The 24,255-nt window shown below is 41.9% G+C and overlaps 1 protein-coding gene across 2 annotated transcripts in view; it reads left to right on the forward strand.

Annotated features, from left to right (window-relative positions):
- Positions 1 to 122: 122 nt before the first annotated feature.
- The window catches only part of Ptdss1 (phosphatidylserine synthase 1), a 71,132-nt gene continuing 46,999 nt past the window's right edge, over positions 123 to 24,255 (forward strand). The window contains exons 1-4 of one of the 2 annotated variants that reach the window (XM_028893769.2): positions 123 to 460; positions 12,070 to 12,161; positions 18,461 to 18,505; positions 21,465 to 21,589. In XM_028893769.2, the coding sequence (XP_028749602.1) occupies positions 282 to 460; positions 12,070 to 12,161; positions 18,461 to 18,505; positions 21,465 to 21,589 (441 nt within the window). In that variant the 5' untranslated portion in view covers positions 123 to 281. The remainder of the gene's footprint in view (positions 461 to 12,069; positions 12,162 to 18,460; positions 18,506 to 21,464; positions 21,590 to 24,255) is intronic. The other variant, XM_028893768.2, reaches the window with a different exon arrangement.

Here is a 24,255-nt window from a genome sequence, read left to right on the forward strand (position 1 = left end):
CGAGGCTCGGAGGCTCTGTAGGGAGGATGAGTGCTCCGCGACGTCGTCCTGCCAGGGCCCGCCGCCGCCAGCTGAGCTCTCCCCCCACCCCAGGCCGCGGTGGTGGCGCCGCGACCCCGCCCTCGCGCGTCGGCCCTTCCCTCTGCTAGCACCCTGCTCAGGGCGCCAGACCCAGTCCCAGCGCCAGGCAGCTAGCTACAGTACGGCGGTCCGTCACTGTCGGGGTCCCAGCCTTCGCGGGCCGGGGCCTCCGCTGCCGCGGCAGGACGGGGAGGAGGACCATGGCGTCCTGCGTGGGGAGCCGGACTCTGAGCAAGGACGATGTGAACTACAGGATGCATTTCCGCATGATCAACGAGCAGCAAGTGGAGGACATCACCATAGACTTCTTCTACCGGCCGCACACTATCACTCTGCTCAGTTTCACCATTATCAGCCTCATGTACTTCGCCTTCACCAGGTGAGGTGGGCCTGGCCGCGCGCGGGGCGCCTGAGAACAGAGGGCAGTGGTGGCAGGGAAGCTGTGACAGGCAAGGTGGGCCGGTGTGACTGGTGGTGAGGAAGCAAGTAGCTGCTCCATGCGTGCAAGCTCATGGACATACAGCCCACGCAGTTCCTTTGCCCACCGCGTGGCTTACAATTCTCTCCGCCTACTCTTCCACCTGCTACCCCTCACCTCCAAATCTCATCTCTCACATTCGGTGTCTTGGACCACAGCAGGAGCTCATGCAGGTCACCTAGCCGGGTCACCCACATCCCTTGCTCTGCATCATTCACCACACGTCACTACCGGGACGCTCTGCTCCGCAACCACTTCATCCGTGGTCTGTTCCTAGCACACCGCATGAATCATTTCATGACTGCACCACTTTTAGGACAAACTACACACATAAAACACATCATACGCAGGCCTGGTATACAACTAGATTCCCAATGAACTCCCCTGGTATTCAGTATTTCCAGGCACACACAAACACAAATGCATACACCGTTTTTTCCAATGCAACACCTATTATATGCATTGCATACAATCATCTAACATAATCTTTACTCCGTCTCAAACATCACCTCTATGCCACAGCATCAACAGTCGCTGTTGACACACATCCCAGTGGACAACTCCCATCAAGCACAGCCCAGTATCCACCAGCTCCAATGCACTGTACTGCATAGGCTACAGCTCATCACACATCACATAGGGCTGACCCCGCCCCGTCATCCATCTCCTGACATACATGCTGAAAAGAGATAATGTCGAGCAATTGTGTAGTACTTGGAGACTACTAAACCCTAACTATAATAAACAGAACACATAAAATATATACAACATAACACAGATCTCTTATTCCTCTAAAATAATATGCATATATTCAAAGCACTTCTAGTAATTGCATATGTTCATACTTTTCAAGGGTACTGTTCCTGTGGCCCCTTGACCCTAGCCAAGGAGCTAATGGATTCCAGAGCACACACACTCCATTTTTATTTATGATTTATGTTATCTGAATTACATCTTTTTAAAGAGAGGGGAGTCATATCCTACCCACCACACCATTATGGCCCCAAGAGTGACTGAGAGAGACTGTGGTTTCAAAATTGGCTGTGGTTTTAGTGAAGTTACTTAACTTTGTTCTGAGTATGAGGGTCCATGCCTGCGGAATGAATAAAATGTTTGTATTCACTTTAGGGTTATGAAGACTAAATGAATATGTGCAAACCTGTTGTGTAGACTACCTGGTATATGACGCCCCATTAATGGTACCTTTCTTGAGTTTCCACCCCTTTCTTTTTCTTTGCGAAAGGATTAGGCAGTATAGCCCAGGCTAGCCTTGAACCCTCACTCATCTTGCCATAGCCTAGTGTTGTGACTATAGACTTATACTACCACACCCAGCTTCTTCTGATATTTTTATCCAATAATCAAAGTCTGGGGGAAATGTGCAGAGGTAAGTTGACCAGTCACAAGTATTGAAGAAACTTCCGGTATTTAGTAGAGGAGAGGACAAAGGCATGTAATGCTACATGGGACAGTATTGTATCACACAGACTAGATTGCAAATGTTTATGTTATGAATCACTTCAAAGATAGAAATAGTAGGTAACAGTTATTCTTTCTTAGGGGTGCCACTACCATCACTGAAAAGTCTACCAATATTTTGCAGATCAGAACTTCCTTCCTATAGTTTCTAGTTTTGGAGAGAACTCACTCTTGAGACTAGTTACTGTCAGCTCATCATGTCATCTGATTTTACCACATAAGATATGTATGCTCACATAATGTGTTCAGCCCCAGTTTCCTCATCTATATGCAAAGTGAAAATATCAGTATTAACACCTCATAGGATTCAGCTCAGTGCATAGCACTGAGCTAAGTGGCTAAGAAGCAGGATTTCATTGTTTGATAATGCTTTCTAAATTATATTTGTTACTGAATAGGCTATAGTTTGTTCTGGAATTGGGAAAAAAGGTAGAGGCATTGGAATATGGACTTAGTAGAACATACCTACTCGTTTCACATTAACTTCAGCTAATAGGTGGGTTTGAAATGACAGAATGGTGAGGGGGTTCTTTTGAAATGAGAAAAGCAACAATACCATCTAATGATGATGAGAAGCAAGAATCAACCATATGTCTTTAGTATTATTGCAGATTATTTCAAAATAGATCTGTCTTTCTCCTTTCTAAGGCAGAAAGTAATGTTCTGGAATTTAATTTTATATGTCATATTCTGTCTAGTGGATGCATTGTAGCAGTGAAGTGCGAAAAATGAGTGAATTTTAGCAGTTTGTCAAAGATAATTAAAAAAAAAACATAATCTGAACCTTGGGCTATAGACCTTTCCAGAAGTTATAACAATTTTATTTGTTATGCTAATTTCATAAAGAAATCACAATGAGGAACAAATCATACATTTTACCTTACATAAAATCAGAAGCATAATTAATAGAATCAGGAGTTACTAGTATCTATTTTTTGTAATAACTTATGATTCATGTAAATGGGATATTATAAAGATAGCTCAATTTTACTCTATGAAGATTGAAAGTCATGTTTGTTTTTTTCAAATTTTTATTTCTTTTTATGGTGTTTTGCCTGCATGTATGTCTGTGTGTGGGTGCCAGATCCTCACACAGGTGAGGCTTACAGACAGGTATGAGCTTCAATGTGGGTACTGGGAATTGAACCCTCATCCTCTGGAAGAGCAGTGAGATGACTCTTTTTTTTTTTTGGTTTTTCGAGACAGGGTTTCTCTGTGTAGCTTTGCGCCTTTCCTGGAACTCACTTGGTAGCCCAGGCTGGCCTCGAACTCACAGAGATCTGCCTGGCTCTGCCTCCCGAGTGCTGGGATTAAAGGCGTGCGCCACCACCGCCCGGCTAGTGAGGTGACTCTTAAATGCCAAGCCATCTCTCCAGCCCCAAAAGTAATGGTTTCTAAAATGAAAAATTTTCACACCATGCTCTTTTGTAATGACTGTCTTTAGTGCCTTATATGAACTTATAGTTAGATAATGTTCAGTGCAATTCTCTCAATCAAACTTTTAAAATATGGCTTAATATTTGTTTTGCAAAGGCTAGTTATCTAACAGAATAGAATATTGGGGGGGGGGATTGTATTACCAGGATGTAAGAATAGTGCCTGGTGAGATTATGTGCTATGAATACCCTGTAAGAATTTTGGAATGTGAAGGATTTGATACCTCAAACAAAAGTCTGAGGTAAGGTTGGTTGTCCAGGAGTTCTTCTGTTAGAGTTCTAGTGGGCTGGGTATTACTCAAGAGTCCTTATTGATGGGAGGTTAAGTACAGGATTGCTATTGGAAGATGGTAAAATCATTCAGAGACAGTGCCTATTGGTAGATCCTCATGGTCACTGAGGGCATGTGCTTGGAAGGTTGCTTTTCTATACCTCACCCCGAAACTTCACTAGAAAAGTCTTACAACTAGAGGAAACCTCTTCTCTCGTCCCTACTTTAACTACAGTTATTTGACATATTGACTTTCTAGCAGCCAAGGCTACATAGTAAGACCCTGCCTCAAAAGCAAAACAAAACCCCCAAATTGCAATCACACATGGTTCTGCCATTGTTAACCGTGATCTGAAGGGGTGGAGTGAGTTGGCAGCCCTGTTAGAACTTGCCAACAGGAATTGTTCCTTGTCTAGATGAAATTGCCTCATTGAAAATGGCTGTACCTATGTGGTTATCCGTTCACTTGTTCTTGTTTTCTCCAGATATGGAACTAAGAGGATAGAGGATAGACAAGGGACAGAGGAGTGGACAGATGTTTGATTTGTTTTTAAGTAATGGTTTTTACTTAATTTCCTTTTAGAAAGTATACTTTTTCATTTTTCCTTGAACCATATTTCTAGCTCTCTCTCTGAGTCTAGGGGTTTCTCCCAGCCTTCCTGATTTTTCCCTCAAGACCATATAAAGACCCACTAGAAAATGCCTCCCAATACTGCCATTGAGGTTGTCTTGGTTCTGCTTTCCTATATTATATCTTTTTTCTCTATATAACAGAAACCTTGATATCTCTGGCACCAGCAATATTAATTGATGGTTTGTAGTAATGGCTCAAGAAGTACATAAATGAGGCTAGACCAACCCTAGAGATAGACAGAGTACTGTTAGGCTATATTGTGTTAGGTTGCATTTGAAGGCCAGTTAACATTGATCCTCACTATTTCTCTTTCTCAGTTATTTGAATCATTTTAAAATTAGAATTAAATAAGCATCTTTCTATATTTTTTGAACTTCTCTTTTTTTCTTTTTCTTTTTCTTTTCTCCTAATAAAATTGTAAACTTATTAAAGGGAAAAGCTGTATGTTTCTTTGAGGTCATCTGTAGTGAATAGGCCCTTGGGTGACTCAGATATTTATTTGGTTTCAATGGTGCCCTACCCTAAAGAGATTATATGTCAAGGAATTACTGCCTCTTGGGCTTCTCTTTAATAAATGGTGCTAATTCAGGTTGGTCCTTTCAAATACTTGTTTATTGTTTCCAATATAGCACTGTTTATCTTTTGATAGTATCCTGGTAGCTCTAGATTGGTGTACAGGAATCAGATGTTTTTACATTTCAGCTAGTTCTAAAACCAGGATTGCTTCAGTCTGCTTGTTCTGCCTTCTTGGTCCTAGCTTTGTGTTCAGTGCTGCTCAACAGCTGAGCAATCCCTGTTCCATTCAGACTAACTCTTTGCCATCCTGGGATTCACCTGGCTTATCTTTAGTAGATCTTTTGGACCTTTCTTAGCTGTTCTTCTTTGATCATTTCAAGCTTTAGCTCAGCAAACCATCAGCCCCTCAGAACAGCATACCCTCAGGCTCATTGGCTGTTAAACCAAAACTGTGATCCTGCCTGCCCCCTGCTTGATGGGTAGCTGTGTGCCTACCACCTGGGAAAATGCAAGCTGGATATGGAGGCTCTACCTTGTGGAGTTGATTGTGTTTTCTAACTTTTGTTCCTCCATGTCTGCACACAGCATACTCTTCAGACACAGTCAACTCCCTGGCTTACTCCAGTACTGCTGTCTCTCTCATGGCTCCTCTTGCCCACTCACAAGATCACAGCACCTCACACAGCTCCTTTGGATGGTTCTTTTCCTGAACATCTTCATGTTCTAAGAACCACAGAGAATGACTTGTGTTTATAGTTCTCAATGCCTTTTAGTATAGCTTCTCTCATTGAAATATTTGTTTCCTGTCATATCATTAAGGCCCTATATCTTTCATCCTTGGAAGGCCCAACATCTTCCATCAGTGAAAGGATGAAGAATGTCCTATGCAAACTTGAAAGAAGTTCTTTAGTGGATCTTTGAACAAATAATTCTTGACCCAGCTCTCAAATTCCTTTAAGGTAGAATGAATGCATTGTGAAAACTATGACATCTGGGTGACATGGAAGTGTCCCTGGTTGTGACATGGTTTATCTGATTCAAGTACTCAAAGAAAATTAGAGGAGAGTAGGTACACATAGCCTAGAGGCCTAGATCTTGTCATATTTCTGGTTCCATGGAGAAAAGCCTTGTCTAAAGGTCATGAATGAGTGGTTGCCTAGTCTCCTGAAGACTATACTGCAGTTGCCATAGATGTCAGGAATGGAACTGACATAGAATCTGAGTCCCAAAGCTCTCCTGATTTGTCCTTTTCCTGCTCTGGTTGTCTTCACTCTGGGTGGTTTCTGCACTACTAGATCCATGTTCACTGAGTGGAGGTATTTGAAAATCTTACTAGACTACCTACTGTAGTCTCAGCAGGTCCCTGCAAGTGACCCTTTGCAGGAAAGTCTGTCAGTGGACTCTCTATGTTGGGCTGGGATCACCCTCATGTTATCCAAGTCCCACTGACTCTGCCGTATCATCTGGAACATTCTTGCCATCACCCCCACCCCCACTATATTGCACATGCTTCCTATAAACCTGCTGTGAGCACTGAAGGTCCCTTGACAGAACCAGATGGGCTCTGTCTGTGCCTTTGGGAACTTAATGACAATGTTCACAGCTGGCATCTTTGCATTGCCATTGTCTGGCCAGTGCTCTTTAGCACAGGTCAAGTTTAGCAGAGAGGGGAGAGGCAAGAGGGAGAGAGGGGGAGAGGGGAGGAAAGGGGAGAGGGAAGGAGAAGAGAGAGGAGAGAGAGAGAACTTTGTACCCCCACGCCCATGTGTTGGTGAATGAGAAACCTTGACCTAGAACCTGCATTCCAAAGTCCCCCAACACAGCACCAATGAAGCAGCAAATGGAAACAACAGAAGAATGTTCAGACATGTGAACTAATGAGAATGGGCCATTTTGTGCTAAGTCATTTAATCTTCATGAGAACCTCATGAAGTAGAGCTTATGACTAGTCTTTATTATTATTAATGGAGGAGGAAACAGGCACATAGAAGTTAAATAATCTGCCCAAGGTCATACAGCTGGCATTTCAACTAGAGACTGTGTCACTCATCACCCACTGTGTGACTCCTACAGAGGAGACAGCTTGGGACCAGTCCTGGGACCAGGACCCATCGATAAGATACAGCTGTGATCACCTCCCATCTATGTGTTATGGAGACTGAGTAGGTGGTTTACTCACAGAGCCTGTAGTTTGCTCAGTGAGGCACAGAACACAGTTGATAACCATACATAGAGTCTGGGTCTTGCCTGTGAGTGGGATTGCTGGGATAACTAAGTATAGCCCTTTCTGCCAAATTCCTTGTTATGAATAACTGGAAACTATCTGTGCACCCCAATCCAAGGCTAAATTTCTCAATGACTTGGAGTTTAGAGAAGATGGACTCATAGCAGGCCTTGAAGTCTGGCCTTGTGTACTCAGGTTACCATGAGGCTAGATAGGCAGCCCTGCAGTGTTTGGGTCCTGCTGTGCATTCACACCTGTGCTCAGTGCAGGAGACACCATATCTTCTCTGTACCTAATGCATGCCAGATTGTGAAGGTGGGGCTGTGGCCTGACAAGACTCAGATTACCAACTTCACCTGTCCCCCTCCTAAAACTCACTACTGAGTTTGATTCTCCTGTTCAGGATTTTTTCTAATTTATTAAAGTCCTCATTGTCTTTACATTTTTTGCTAATTAGGCAAATACAAAACTGCCATTGTTAGTGTTGTTTCATCACCGTTTTTCCTGTCAGACATATTTGGTTTTGCCCAATAATGTTGCTCAGAAATTAGAGGTTACAGGTTTGTTTTTATTATTAATCATTGCCATCATAATAATTACTGTTAATAACAATAATAATTACTATATTATTATTTATTATTGTTATTGTTTTGAGATAGGGTATCTTACTTTGTTGCCCAGGCTGACTTGAAACTGCTGTGTATCCCAAGTTGGCCTCAGTATTGATCTCAAGTTCTTATGTTGATGTGTATTTTCAAGTGTTTTGACTAGTCAGTAATTATTTTTGAATTAAGTAAAATGGGTTATTGTGTCTATGTAAGAGTGTGTGTGTGTGTGTGTGTGTGTGTGTGTGTGTGTGTGTGTGTGTTGGGGGAGTTTATGTATGTGCTGAGGTCAGAATACATCTTTGTGTATGTGGAGATCAGAATGCATCTTTGTGGAGTCAGTTCTGCCTTTATGTGAGTTTTAGAGATTGAACTCAGGTTTGCACATAACCCTTTATCGACTGAGCCTTCTCACTTTCCAGTAATTTTAAATGGAGATTGATTTGCTGATTTCTATAGACATTTATTCACATTGTTTGAAATCCAGGTTATACCAGAGGTTTGTGTAGGGAAAAATATTTCCCAATAACCTCTCTTTCAGACCCTAATGTTGAGTAAAGTCTATTTCCCTGTTTCGTGGGTGGTTGTGCAGAGACATTTTAGGTGATTGCAAGCACAAATTGTAGCTTATATTTCTATACATATTAACCCTTATTTGTACAAATCATTGCTTATCAGACTTACTATTCCAATGTTTGTTTACTTCATTATGTCTTTTTAACTCCCTGGAACAATTTAATTTTTAGAAACTTTCATTCTTTTTTATGGCTGCCTAGTTTTCTAGACTAGACTGTAATTCTGTCTTGTGTCTAGTCTTTTGAATATATATAAAATTTTACAATGAACAGCCACTTCACATTTACAAGAGTGTGTCTGAAGTAGAGGTTCCCAGAGTAGAATGGCTGAGCCACAGGATATATGTGGTTGTAAGTGTAGAATGTTACCTAGTTACCCTCCATAAAAGCTGTAAATTCATACAACTGCAATAAATGCATAGGGTGCCTGCTTACCTGTTTCTTCATAGCCTCCCCTGCTTAGACAATAAAAAAGTGGTCTCTTGGTGTTACTTTAATTTGTTCATCTCTTCCTATGAGTGTCTTTCATTTTCTGCCCATTGATAATTTCTTTACAACTCTTTTCCCAATTTTCCTGTTGATTTTGCTATGCTTGTTATGCTTTGCTAGTTGATTGTTGAAGGAATGCTTTTCGTGTTAGAACACCTAGCTCGTTGTCTTCATATGAACCACAGGTCCTTTCCTCACATATAGATCCTCTTGGCTCCCATTACTGCTTTGGTTTCCTTCACTTTATTGCTGTGCTGATTTATTATTTGCTCATGGTTTCTGTGTGTTGTGCTGTACTTTAGGAAACTTTCCACTCTGAGGTGGTTGACTTGTTTTCAGTTAATCAAATTTTCTAGTACACACCCCCCCTCTTAGTTTCTAATAATATATAATATTTTGGAGTAAAGTGTGAATTATGAAATCCCCCTTTTTTCATACAACAGTGATTAATTTTACCCTGGAGTTTAACTTGTAGCATATATATAATGCGCCTGTCAAAGTCCTTCCTGCCAACTCTTTGCCTCTGTCATGACTCACACTGACTTCCTGGGTCAGGAAAAACCCTCCCAGCAGCTGGACATAGGGGAAGCGTCATCCTTGGGATCTAGCAGCCCTGGTTCCCGTGCCAACGCTGCATCTTCTAACTTCTGCAGCTGTGGGAAAGTTATTCAACCTTTCTGAGCAATTGTGTCATTTTTAAGATGTGGTTGATAATATCTATTTTGCATTTGGCTGTGAAAATTAGCAATAGTGTTAATTAACTGTCAAGTGCTTAAGACACACTAGATTCTTGATAAAGAGGAGCTGTTGTTGTCACCATCTCATAGCAAGGGCAGTGGGGTGTTATTTTGAATGAGGATGTTGTCTTCTTCCTGTACAGCCATTCTTCAGTGAGACCTAGTACCCTAGAAAGAGAATATGGAGCCTCCTTGCTTCAACCAAAGGGCATTGTAAGTCCCCTTATAAGGACCAAGCTGGCATTTTTTTTTTTTTTTTCGAGGCAGGGTTTCTCTGTGTAGCTTTGCGCCTTTCCTGGAGCTCACTTGGTAGCCCAGGCTGGCCTCGAACTCACAGAGATCCGCCTGGCTCTGCCTCCCGAGTGCTGGGATTAAAGGCGTGCACCACCAACGCCCGGCCCAAGCTGGCATTTTTAAGGTGACGTGGTGGTCAGTAAATTATTGGGGTGTCCATTAAAATAAAATTGCACAGTGCTGGCCTATGAGATTCGTTGGCTTCTGAGGTTTGGCATTGGAGTATGCTCTGTGAAGGAACTGGCGTTTGTTACACTACTCGGCACAGAGGACAGTCTAGGAAATACTGTGTGATCTCATTTCAGAATCTGTGCTCAGCCCTGTCCTAACTCTAGAAGCTGATGACTTGCTGGCAGAAACTTAACTGCCTGCATAGAAGCTGGCTTCTAACTTAACTTTTGTTTTTTAAACCAATATCAAAGGACTTGGTCCTTATCAAGGTAACTCATTATTTCATTCCGTGTTTCTTCATGTTCTGATGACTCAGACTTGTTTTTGCGTGAAAACTTTTTTTCCCTAAAATTTCTAAAATTTATTTATTGTGTGAAGAGAGAGAGAGAGTGCACGCACACAGTGTATGTGGGCTTGTGTGCCACAGCATGTATGTAGAGACTAGAGGACAATCTTGATCTCTCCTTCCATCTTTGTACAGGTTTGGGCATCAAAGATTTGCACACCAAGAGCCTTTTACCAACTGGGCCATCTTGCTGGTCCTTCTAAGATTTTTTTTTTATCTCTTATTTTTCCTTCAGTAATGCTTTTCACTATATAAATTCAGCTGCTGCTGTTTCTTTCTTCTCTCTCTCTCTCTCTCTCTCTCTCTCTCTCTCTTCTCTTCTCTCTCTCTTCCTTGAGACAGGGTTTCTCCATGTAGCCCTGGCTGTCCTGGAACTCACTGTAGACCAGGCTGGTCTTGAACTCAGAGATCCACATGCCTCTGCCTCTGCTTCCCAAGTGTTGAGATTAAAGGCATGCACCACCACTGCTCAGTACAAATTCATCATCGTTTTTTAAAAATCAATTTTAGTTGCTTGCTACTTGTCTCCTTGTCTTTAAAATATTGCCTTCCATTCTGTTTCATGTCGTACTTTCTGCCTACTCATTCTGAGTTTTAAAACTGCAGTGCTGAACTTTCTTCTCCCAAGCTTCTCAGAAATTATCAACAATTCAGGAAACCTCCTTCTTGTCTTATGTTTCTATTCTCCCTTTGCATTTGCTTTTCTTGAGTCCCACATATGCTGCCAGTCAATGTCTGTCAGTCTGTCTGTTTTGCTCTTTCAACATAAAGTGTCCAACATTGTGTTTGCATAGTAGCTCTTCCTTATAAACTGTCAGTCTGCAATATCTGTTGAGTGTGTAGCATGTGTCAGGTCCCAAGAACGGAGGGAAATAAGTCCCTATTTCAAAGTATTCTCTGGCAAGGTAGACAGGGAACACATCGACCACTGAAGGGACCAGGCTAATCACTGGGATGATGGGGCAATAGACAGGTGATGTTAGAAAAGTTGTGCCTGGGAGGAAGGGTAGCCATTTCCTTCTTTCTCATTCTGCTTCTGCTCTGATTTTAAATCTTGTGGGTTTTTTTTCTCCTCCTCTTGATTTCTTTTTATGGGTCACTTTCCTGTTACCTGTTTTCATGCCTCTTTCTACATGCTATAAATCCCCAGCTTCCCATTTTCAAGAGTAGTTGATATAATCTTGTTACATTGCTGCCTTCCTGGTGATCTCTTGTTCCTTTCTGACTTTTTGAAAATTTTCTTGCCCCTTCCTGTATCAACCAAGTGCATCTTTTATTGTTTTTGTCATCAAAAGACATTTCTCAAAACGAACCTCGTGTTTTCACATCTTGGGTTTTCGTTTTTGTCTTTGAAGAACAGTGAGTCTCAAATGCATGTTTGAATAGAATGTATGTTGGTGTTTAAGATGATTGGTTTTATTTATATATTATTTAATATAATTTTGGTGTTGGAGACGAGTTTTCTGTGTGCTAAATACTCACAGCACTGCTGAGCTGTACCTTCAGCCTCCAGTTGCCTTTCCTGTAAGAACTAGGCAACTGTTCTTAACATAATTTAATAAATTATGAGAGTGTTGGTTTTAGGAAGTGACACTAAGCAGTAAACTGTGTGTAGTGACTTCGGTCAGCAAACGAAAATCTGCAGTCTCCAGGTGTTAGACTGTGGAAAGCATACTGCTGTTTGGTTTCCTGCTTAGATCTGAGAATGAATTCTCAGTGTTTTCTATTTTCAGGGATGACTCTGTTCCTGAAGACAACATCTGGAGAGGCATCCTCTCAGTTATTTTCTTCTTCCTCATCATCAGTGTGTTAGCATTCCCCAATGGTAAGTAATGTCCTGAGCTGTTGTAGTTCTCCTATGCATCATGCCCTCCTGACTTTTTAAGATGCAAGTCATCTATAAGATGGGTTTTGTATAGCAGTCATGGGCACAGACTCCGCAGGCAGACTGCCTGTTCTGCCTCCTCTCAGCTCTGTGCCCCTCCCCCCCTCCTTAAATGTGTTTCAGTTTCTCTGCTGTGTGATGGGGATAACAGGAAGATATTGTGAGAGCTAACTAAATTAATAAGATTAAACCCATGTGTTGGCTTGTTTTTTATTGGTATAAAAATACTTAGGACTATATACGTCATAAAGAATGGAGGTTTTGAAACTCACAGGTTGGAAGCTGAAGTCCATTCTATATGTTACTGACTTTTGGTGAGGCTTCTTGCCTTTGCATCATAGTGCATTGTCTCATGACTTCCCACTAGATCCTGCTTCCTACAGCTTTCACTACCTTTTAATATTCCTACACTGGGATCAAACATGAACCCTTGGGAGCCAACCCGGTGCAAACTCTGATGCATGCTAAACTCTCTATAACTGTTCTTTTTGTTTGTTTGTTAGGTAATTGTGTTTTGGGGTTGGGGGTAAGATCTCTGTATGTATTCCAAAGCTGTCTGGAATTGGCTAGATAGCACAGGGTGGCCTTGATTGCTTGATCTTCCTGCTTTGGCCTCCTGAGTGCTGGGATCACAAGTGATTACAGGCATACACTGCTGTGTCCTGCTCAGCTGTTCTTTTCCTTGATTTTTTTTATTATTAACAGCTGTACAGTACTCAGTTACTGTTTTTCTTTCCCTCTCTCCCTGCCTCCCTCCCTCCTTCCCTCCCTCTTTCTCTCTTCCTCTCTTTCTCTCTCTCTTTTCCTCTCTTCCTCTTCCTCTCTTTCTCTCTCTCTCTCTCTCTCTCTCTCTCTCTCTCTCTCTCTCTCTCTTTCTTGGCAGAACTAGCTCCAATGAGTATTTATTACTTAAGCAATTTGGCACCTGCTATCACAATTATCTTTGCTGATTGTGCATTTGGATTGACCAGAAATTTGATGATTCTGGACCTGCTCTGTCAGGATTAGAGAAAGAAAGAAGCAAAACCTTTCTTGCATTCTTCTAATTAACTCATACCTTCCCTCTGAAGTGTTCCTTATAAATTGCTATATTTTGTTCTTAATTCCTTTCCATACCTCCTTTCTAGAATATTCTGTGCTTGTTCTCTGAACCCATTTCTTTCTTTCTTTTTTTTGAGATGGGGTTTCTCTGTGTAGCTTTGGAGCCTGTCCTGGAACTCACTCTGTAGCCCAGGGTGGCCTCGAACTCACAGAGATCCGCCTGCCTCTGCCTCCCGAGTGCTGGGAATAAAGTCGTGTGCCACCACAGCCTGGCTATCTGTACCCATTTCTAAATGTTCAGTATATTGTATTTTTCTCACACCTCTGAGCTTTTGGCAGTCTTCCTTATGGGTTATGCAGCAGATCTTCTCAGATTTTAAATGGTATCCTTCAAGATGTATTTATCATGTGGGTGCCCATGCTTCGGTAGATTGCTATGTATGGCATAGGAATCTCATTCTGAATGATACTGCATGCTATTGGACATGGTCTATGACAAAGACCTTTAGGTTTCCCAAACTGATGGCAATTGAATTTTGTTTTGTTGTTTTGCTTCTCCTGTGTAGCATTGTGTTTATAAAAATATGCTAGTTTTTGCTGGTAGTATAGAAGTCAAGACAGTAGACCCACAACTCTGAGTTTCTCCAAGAAGGAATTCTAAGTGGCCCTGTTTCTTGGAAGCTGAGTTTAACTTTCCTAACATTTTAGCATGAATTTGTTTGCATTTGTGTGTTTGTGTGCTTGTGTGTATGCATTCACAAGTGTATGTGTGTAGAGTGGAGGCCAGAGGTCAATGGTCAACATCAGGTGTTTACTTAGATCACTATCCATCTTATATAATGAATCTGGTCTCCCAGTTGAACCCAGAGGTTGCCAATTCCTCCAGAGATGCCCTGACTCTACCACTTGTGCTGGGATTACTGGTAGACCATCATGCCTGCCAGGGAGCTATGTGGGTGCTGGGAATCTGAATTCTGGTCCTCACACTTTGGGGGACAACTTCTTTACCTGCTGAGCCATCTCGAAAGCCCCAACTTCAGCTTTTAAATTAAATTAGCTTTAGTGGAAATCTTGCACTATATGCCTACAAACCTTATGCAGCTATAATAAATTTTCTTTTTCTTGATGATTGATGGTTCTAACTATTCACAGTTACTAGGATAGGAAGACAAGATGTACATTATTGACCTGGCTGTAAAATTTGCTAAGAACAGTCCCCGACTGTCAAATGTTTTTTTTTTTTTTTGCTCTACCAGCTTTCCTTTTATATATGTATTATTCAAGGTCTTCGGATTTTAAGCTTAGAAGGAACCCTTGGTCATTATACAGCCACTTGTTTCCTTCAAGGGTGCCAAGTTAGAATGTTGTTGAAGTAGCCAGCTGTGAATGTCTCCCCTGTTCTTTGAGACTAATATTGTCATTCAAAGGTAGTATAAAAATATAGCTTAGTTCTCAGTGGTCACATTTTCATGTCTTGACATTTGTTTGTGTGTTTTCTGGTTATTTTGAGTCTAGAGCTTTCTGAAAATTTGAGGTGAGTCTCAATAGCACTGATTTCCAAGTGTGTCTTTCCTGGTACTTCTTCAGTAACTGGGCACCAGGGTTTTTTTTCAACGATGCCAAAGGCATGGAGGTCGAGAGATTAAGTCTATTAGAAGTAACATTTGGTGTGACTTCTGGGTTTTCCTCCATTCTCCAGTAAAGCCCTCCAGTTGTGCCCTCCCTCCTCATGGGACTATGCTTTTGTTTTGATTTGGGAAGGTAAACCTGTGCTATTGGTCCCTATCTATGACCTTATTTTTAGCTAAGCCATGCAGACTCTATAGTCTATATGAAGAGAGGAACACCAGTCTAGAGCTCATCTAGTTCAGCCCACTCAGTTTATAGATGAGAAAGCTGAAACCTGTAACCACCAGGGTCATCATCAGAGGTCACCTGCCTGGCCCTGTCTGCCTGGCTTTCAGGCCTGGTCTGCATCTTCCTTCCTCAGCCTTGCTCCAGTCATCTCTCTTATTAGGTGCATTATATGGGGCCTTCACCTGGCTGTGTAATATGTTCCTCTTCATTCTGTTTCTTTTCTTTACTGTCAGCTTTTCTTTTCCCATAGTGTGGACTTGGTTGACCTATGCATAGCATGCTTTGGATATTGCAGAAGGCAGGTGAAGGTTAGGTGTGGTGCTACTCTGCTACCTGCAGATGGTCTATGATTGGAAGAAGCTAGAAGATTGTTCTGAACTTCCCTGTGAAGAGATAAAACAGGAGATGCAGATGTCTTTATAATAACCTACACTTCAGATAAATAACACAGGCTCAAACCCATTAACTAATTAATTAACAATAACTAAATAACTAAAGAGCTGCATTAATCATCCAAACACCTCTTAAATTCCCCTCTTCCCAACACCACCACAGCAGCAGTCATCCAAGGAAGCAATCAGGTTTCAGCATGCATTTCCAGAGCTTCCAGGGGACAAAACTTATCAAATCATATAGCATCAGGAAGGCAGGCTGTGGGATTTTCTTGAAGCCATGCTTACATAGCACACATGTTTACATAATTTGTTTTCTAAAGGTCACTTGTTCACACTTTATATAGGTTGTAAAACTCATTTTTCCATGTGGAAGAATGCTTTAGAAGTAGCCTAGAGTCTCGAACAATGGTTCAGTGGTTAAGAACATCTGGCTGCTCTTCCAGAGGTCATTAGTTCAATCCCCAGCAACCACATGGTGGCTCACAACGATTTATAATGAGCTTTGGTGCCCTTTCCTGGCCTGTATATAATAAATAAATAAATAAATAAATAAATAAATAATAAATAGATAGATAAATAGATAAATAAATCTTAAAAAAAAAAAAAAAGAAATAGCTTTGGGGGTCCCTTCAGAGAGTTTGCAGCATTTCCCTGAGCTCCAGCTTTCAGGCTGCTGGCCTTCCCAGAAGGCACCATAGAAGGGTACATTCTCAAGCAGAGTATATATTACATGACTCATCTCTGGCTCTAGTGTTGTTACCTTACTCTGTTCTTCTTACCCTTGTCTCATGTTCCCAAGTGAAGTAATGAAAACGAATGTGAGAATGGGAGTCCCAAACTCATGTTTTCCTTCAAAGACATTTGGGGACATGCCTTCAAGTATAGCATACCCCTTCATAGGCATTTGTCCTTGACCTATGAAAAGCTGTTCCAAATGCTTGTATGTAAGTCAGTCTGTGTTCATGACCATGTGCTTCATCTTGCATTTGTGAATTCAGATACGACACCAGTGTGGTAGTTTTGGTCTACTCTTATGGACAGGGCTCTGATTTTTTTTTTTTTTTTGTAGGGCCTGAGTAAATTGAGTACTAGAAAACCCTCCTCGGAATAGCTTAAAGGATAAGGGGATTGTTGACACTTACATAATGTTGAGTTCAGAGAGGCCCTTGAGCTTGGATAATGCAGCAAGTGGCTGTAGAGTCCCAACTGTCTTTGTGAGTGGTTAACCTTGGGCCTTTCCACATGGGTGGTCTTCAGCTGACACTCAGGGTGAGTACTGTCCAGCAGCAGATGAGCTTAGGTGGTTTTCTATGTTGTTATGAGTGAAACAACTTGTTTTAGATTTTCAAAAATCTTTGTGTGTGTAATGGGTGTACATTTATGTGCCCTTGTTGATATGGGTGGGTGCAGGTCAGTGATAGCCTTAGGTGTTGGCTCTCTTTGTTGTTCACCACTGTGTATGTCAGGGTATGTGGCTTGTGAGCTTCTGGAGATTCTTCTGTCTCTGTCTCCCATCTCAGCATTGGAACCCTGAGATTATAAATGTATGCTGTTGCAATCAGCTTTCTGGGATGTGCATTTAGGTCCTTACATCTGCCTAACAAATGGTTACCCACTAAGCCACCTACCTAGCCTCCTGCTTTTGATTTTTGAGACATGGTCTAGTTATGAGGCCCAGGCTGGCCTTGAATTCCTAATCCTCTTGTCTCTACTTCCTGTGCTCTTAGACTATAAGCTTGTGCCATAACACTGAGCTTGAAAAATTATTTCCTAGAAGCTCTTTAGTGTACTTGTTCTCAAGTCTTTTGGGTTAGAATTGGGGCATATAATTCTCTTGCCTAGTCCTGAGGACAGGGATTTATAATACCCAGAGGCCAGTGGGCATACAGATGTCTAATAGGTGTATACTGACTGAACATTTTCAGGGGACTAGGATTACCTCTGGTGGTTTAGGGTGCACCTGAGTTAAATGGGAGAGGGGTGGACACTCACGGGAATCCCTTGTCAGTGGGTAGGTGTGGCAGGATTCGGTTCCTAGGCTTCTTCCTAGCCCTGTAGGGAGACGTCATTCTATAAGGAGGTGTAGTATAAGAGCCCTTGGGAGGTCAGGGAAGGAGGCGTATGGTGTCTACTTCACATCCCCTACGGTGCACCTCCTTCTTTGCTAGTTTCCATTCTTCTTTGTTTCCTTTAACAAACAAACAACAACAAAACCTGCAGTTAGTTATGAGACTTCTTAGAAGAGGACCTTCCAGTGACTCTTCTAGCTTTTGTGGGCCCTGGGTATATTCTGTAATAAAGACCTTCCCTTGACCTTGTGATCTCTCATGACTGTGCATCTCAGTGACTCTAGACCTGATTGAGAAGCTTCAGAATCTAACTGTACTTACACTATTGGCAGACTGTGTGGCTGAATGCAGACTACTTCATCATTCTAAGCCTGTTTCCTCATCTTGTTGTTCCTCAAACCTGCTTACAACACCTGCTTGACATGATTGTTTTGCTCATTGGATATTAAACAAATAAAACCAGGTTGTACTCTGCTACTTCTACATTGAACCCTACTTGGAGCCATCCTTGCCATGACCTTCAGTTCCCATGTGAAGATGCCACTGACCAACACTACCTGTGCTGGCTGGAGCTGGAGAAACACCGAAGATAGCTGTGGATCCTTCCCTGTTTTGTCACCAGCTCCTGGGGTCAGTTCCAGCAGTGGGCAGCTGAAGGTTGATCCTATGCTGTAACAGGCTGGGAAGAATGTCCTGCCTGGCATCTCCCTTTTGGCATGTTTTTCAAGGTTAAGAAGACTGTTTGAAAAGGTGTGGGGAAAGAAAAGAGAAAATTAACAGTGGAGAGCCTTTTTTATTGTTACCTGTATGTAGCTCAACAGAGCTTTCTTTTCTGGCTCAATCCAGTTTATTTTAACTTCATGTCCTCTCTTTGCAGGTCCATTTACTCGACCGCATCCAGCCTTATGGCGAATGGTTTTTGGTGAGTCCCATTAGTAGATGACAAAATTCTTTCTACTTTAAAAAATTTTTTCTCACCAGGCAATGGTGACACATGCCTTTAGTTCCAGCACTTGGGAGGCAGAGGCAGGTGGATCTCTGTGAGTTCAAGACTAGTCTGGTCTACAGAGGGAGTTGCAGGACAGCCAAGGCTACACAGAAAAACCCTGTCTCAAAAAAACAAAAACAAAACAAAACAAAAATCTTTTCTCTGTGTATCATGATAGTGGTTTTATATTGTAGCTTAAAAACAAAACAAACAAACCAATTTTTTAGTGTACCTAATACAAAAAAATGTTGCTAAGATTCTTTGATCAAAAATAAGTGGTTGGTGATAGCACAAATTCTCACACATAGATAGGTACCCTTTCCATGTGCCTGCACTAATGCTTTTATTTCTTATTTCAGAGCTTGACTTCAGCAAAGGCCCCTGTTTTCTGACTTGTTTCCTCTACTAGTGCAAGCTCAAGGTCATGTTAGGAACACGTTTGTCTTATCTGTGGAAGTCCAGCAGTGCAGTTTCTAGGAATTTGGAAAAGAGAAACCTCTTCTGGTATACAGAGCCTTCATTTGGTCTGGTTTTGTTATTAAGCTTATAAATATTGAGTCTTATTGTTACTTGATTCTGAAATTCAGAAAGTCAAATGGCCTGAGTGAGCGTAAGATAAATTTTTAATACTTAGAATATTTTTCTTCAACCTGCCCAAGTAAGCCATACAATAAATTATTGTAAGTTAAGGCAGTTTAACCATGCTTGGAAATGTAAGAGGATATTTTGCTAAACTTGCCCTCCTTATTACATCCTTCAGCTAGTAAAGGTATCTCTTCATCTTTGTTTTTTGTTTTGTTGTTTTGAGACAGATCTGTGTAGTTCTGGATGTCCTGGACCTCACTATGTAGATCAAGCTGGCCTTGAACCTGTAGAGATTCCCTTGAGTGCTGGGGTTCTCTTCATCTTACCAGCTCTGTTCATTGAGTATGTGACAGATTTGAATACCTAGGCTATCCAGGAGAATAAGACAATTAAGACCTTGTCCTTGGGAACTTCTCTTCCACCCAAGGACCAGAGGACAGCAATAGGGAGTAAACTATTAATAGTCAGAAATTGTTACTAAGCACTAGCTCGTTCAAGCTGGGTGAAGTGACAGTGACCAAGTGGCTGCTTCCACTGGAGTAATGAGGGGAGGCCTGAGGGGGTGACTCAATCTAAAATTTGAATGCAACTCAAGGTCTGTGAATGTAGCACAATGGGGGAGCAGGGCCTTAGGTAAAGAGGCTGCTGAGGTGGTCTCATGGCTGGAAGTACTTGGCATTTTACAGGCTCAGGTAGGCAGGGAAGAACAGTGAGCAAAAGAGCAGAGAGCCAGCATAGATGGAAATATTCAGGCTTGTGGGTGGGGTGAAGAGTGTGGTGCAAAGGACATCAGGAACATTTTCCTAGGATTTTATTTACTACTTGAAAAAAATATTCCTGGGGCTACAAAGGTAGCTCAGTTGATAAAGTGCTTGCTTCACAAGTTTATGGACCTGTTTACCCCCAGCACCCCAAGCCTTCCCCAGCATGCATGCACACACACACACACACACACACACACACAATTTTTGCTGTAGTAGCCATGGTTTCATAGTCCTCAATGCCCAGCCCCAAACTGTAGTCTAAACATTTCTGTGTCATAGGTCGTTTTTTCTCTCTTAAAAGAATTGTTCAACAAAGATTGTAATTTTAAAACATTATAGTGTGTGTGTGTGTGGGGGGGGTTCATTAAAGATGAAAATTTATAAAACTGGTATATAAATTGCAAACCCAAGGTAGTTCTCATGTATCAGAAAATTTATGTTCCTTGGCCCTGGGATGTGTGGCTGTGTTGGCCCTGCTGGAGGCCTCAGTGCAGTGTTCCCCTTGGTGACTGGAGAGGGGCTGAGCTAGAAGGCTTGGGGCTGCAGCCCTTGTTATGGATTCATTCCGGATATACACATCCTCTTCTCCGGGGTGGCTGTTTAGAGATCAGAGCTAAGCCAAGTTTATGATTCCAGGTGATAAGTGTGACAATGTCGGGATGCCCTGCATCACCAATCTAATTTCAGTAGGCTTAACAGAAGAAATGGCAGTCCCTTCTGGTGACGGGGTAGGGAGTATCAAGTCTTTTAGAAAAGTAACATATAAGCTTTTGCCTTGTAGTGTATTAGTGGCTTCACTTTTTTGTTTGTTTTTTGTTACTTGTTTGGTTTTTTGGAGACAGATTCTCTGTGTCTCCCTGGTCATCCTGGAACTCACTGTGTAGACCAGGCTGGCCTCAAACTCACAGAGATCCTCCTGCCTCCGCCTCCCAAGTGCTGGGATTAAAGGCATGCGCCACCACTGCCCAGCTGGATTTACTTTTTTAAATGACATGGTGTTTTGTTATTTAGGATAGTAATTATGATAGGTATGACAAGAAAATAGTACTTGTCAGGGCTAATGTGAAGGATAAGTCTCAGATAGAATATGAAAGTGTGACCCCCTTGTAGTCTGTTCATTCACCTTCATAAAACATTGTTTTGTTCATCTTTTTCCCCATTGACCTTGGAAGGAAATTAATCCTGTCACTTCAACACCCCTTAGTTCATCCCCCTCTCTACCATCACCGCAGCCTCACAGTGAGATATCTCTCTTCAGGGACATATTTTCATGGCCTTTCTCGACTTCATGCTCCCCCAAACCCACCTTACACATTATCTGGCTGCTGGTCCTTCAAGGCTTAGCTTAAGTAGCATTTCCTCAGAGAGAAGAATCCCTCTCAACCTGAGTTAGGACTGTGTGTCAGATCCTCTCACCCAAGAAAATACCTGGCTATGATAAATTCTCAAAAGGCTACATTGTGATATTCATGCATACTCTAACTCCAAGCCACTTGGTCTAATGTATGTCTCTCCTAAACTTGACCTTATTTTGTTTCCATCAGGCCTCAGTGTGCTGTACTTCCTCTTCTTGGTCTTTCTCCTTTTCCTGAACTTCGAGCAGGTTAAATCCTTAATGTATTGGCTAGATCCCAATCTTCGATATGCTACAAGAGAAGCGGACATCATGGTATGTACTTGTTAGTGGCCCTGTTGTGAATTTGGTAGGGTCCTGGGTACAGGATATAGAGTCCACATTTTAAGTTGATCCCTTTCCTTATTTCCTGGGTGTATAGCTAAAAACTAGATCTTAGGGTGCACTGTTATGTGGATTTTCCAAAGCAATGTCATCCAGGAAAATGAAAACCTCTCATGAAACAAGGGCGTATGCTAAGAGGAATACACATACTGCACACACTCCCATCACATGGCCTTGGTCCTGAACTCTGCTTGTATCACTTATCTGTTCTGCAAGGTGAAAATGTTAATGCATGTGGTAGATGGGAAGGGCTTATTATGAACTGAACAGAGTAATGATATCTAAGCATCCCACAAGACCTGCACAGTGCTTGGCACACACTGGTCTCTTCAGCTACTGCTGTACCAGTCAGGGTCATGCTTAGTACTTCTGCTCTTGTGCCTGAAGCCTGATGGTATAGTCCTTCTTCCTGCGTGCACAACGGGGCAAATTTTGTTTGTTATGTGTTTAGAACACGCATATGTGAACCCTTTTTAGTGTTAGCTAAAACAACTATTTTTTTTACTTTCTTTTATTGATAAGACTATATATTTGGGAAAAAAAATCTTTATACTCACAGCAATCATTTCTGTGATGAGATGTGGTTTTTGTCCAAACTATTCAGTTCTCCATCTTTTCTGACACCAACCACACTATGTTCATGAATTGTTAGTCCCAGTAACTAAGAAGTCAGTCCTCAAGACTGTATTTCATGTGAGTCACAAGCCTATATTGCCGCTTGTGTTTCTGAATATGCAGCCACACATAGAAGCATTGCACTGTCTTCATGACTTCAGCCTGCAGGACTCAGGGATCCATTTTACCAATTTATTTAAAGGGATATGGTATGAGATGCAGATGAATGGCAAGAGAAGAGGTACTTGATTTGATGGCTGGCAGGGTTCCAAATGCAGCAACTTCAGTCCCTTTAGAGGTAAGGTATACCACAGTCCCAGCATGCAAATGTGTCACTCTCCTCAAAGCTCTCCAAACCCTACAGTTGAAGGGCTTTCATGGAGGTTTTGTCACAGGATGCAAGGTGGGTCTGGAAATTTGGTTTCTAATACTTCTTTGTCTTTTAGTACTGAGCTCTCACCTGCCCAGGAGCCACCAAATATTGACCTATTAGAGTAGGAGACACTCCAACACTCTGAAGTTTCCGAGGCATTAGGAACTCCTTCTGAAACAGGTCAAAGACCACTAGTACAAAAGATCTCAGTACCCTTTCTACTCAGAAAACTGCAAGGGAGTCAGGGGCTAAAACCAAAGTCAGTAGCTATTGCTTTTTACTCTGACATTGTCTTTTAGTGTTTTGAATGCCTACTACCCAACACAGGTTGAAGGAAAAGCTGTGGTATTCTGGAGAAAGAATAGGCATTGGAGCACAGACATTTGCTCTGTCAATTAAAAAATAACAAAGAGCTTAAAAGATCAGGAAGTAATCATCATCACAGAATGGCTCAACCTTTTTGGGATGATACTTCTAAATGTTTATCTTAACTTTCCTTGGGTACACAGCGAAAGCAAAAACAAGAGGAGAAATTATTTAGAAGCCTGGTTAGGATTTCTCACTCTCCAGGAAAAGAATAACAAGGATAACTTAATGGTTTGTGATGATGATGATTATGTTAACTTTCCATTGTGATTACAAAACATCTGGGAGAGCTGGATGTGGTGGCTCAAACCTTTAATCCCAGCATTTAGGAGGCAAAGGCAGGCAGATCTCTGAGTTAAAGGCCAGCCTGGTCTAAGTAGTGAGTGGTAGGACAGCCAGAGCTATGTAGTATGACCCTGTCTCTATTTATTTTGCTGTTTCTGAGGTTTCAGTCTGGTTGGTTGGCCCTGCTGCTTTGGGCCTGTGACAAGGCAGAGCACCATGGCAGGAAAACTGTTTACTTCATGGTAACCAGAGAACAATAAAGGACCGACATCCCACAATCCTCTTGGAGTACATGTCCCCAGTGGCATAAAGCCTTTTTCTAGGCTGCACCTCTGAGAGTTTCTGCCACTTTCCAGTAGCCTAAGTTGGCAACTAAGCCTTTAATGTAAGAACCTTTGGAGAATATTCAAGACTCCTGCTGTAGCAATAATTCAAATGATGATTGTAGTTTATTCTGCTAGACACTATACTGGACATTTTCTATATTCAATATAATCCTCACACACAGGTCAGCTATTCATACCATTTTACGGAGGAGGGAAGAGAAACTTTAATGCTGTCTTGCTCAAAGCACAAAGCTCTTTGTGCTTCAAAACCTGTACTTTTCATTCTGACTGTGCTTCAAGTGTAGCATTATAGTAAGGATGGTCATGCTCATAGCAGTCTTAGAAGTGGAAGAAAGGTATATTGTACATAAAATATTATTATGGTCAATCCACGTGAGTCTATTAAATGGGAAACAGAACTTATTAAGATATAAATTGAGCCGGGCGTTGGTGGCGCACGCCTTTAATCCCAGCACTCGGGAGGCAGAGCCAGGCGGATCTCTGTGAGTTCGAGGCCAGCCTGGGCTACCAAGTGAGCTCCAGGAAAGGCGCAAAGCTACACAGAGAAACCCTGTCTCAAAAAACCAAAAAAAAAAAAAAAAAAAAAGATATAAATTGAGGAAATACACTCA

Source organism: Peromyscus leucopus, chromosome 20 (assembly GCF_004664715.2).
Source record: "Peromyscus leucopus breed LL Stock chromosome 20, UCI_PerLeu_2.1, whole genome shotgun sequence".
Lineage (NCBI taxonomy): Eukaryota > Metazoa > Chordata > Mammalia > Rodentia > Cricetidae > Peromyscus > Peromyscus leucopus.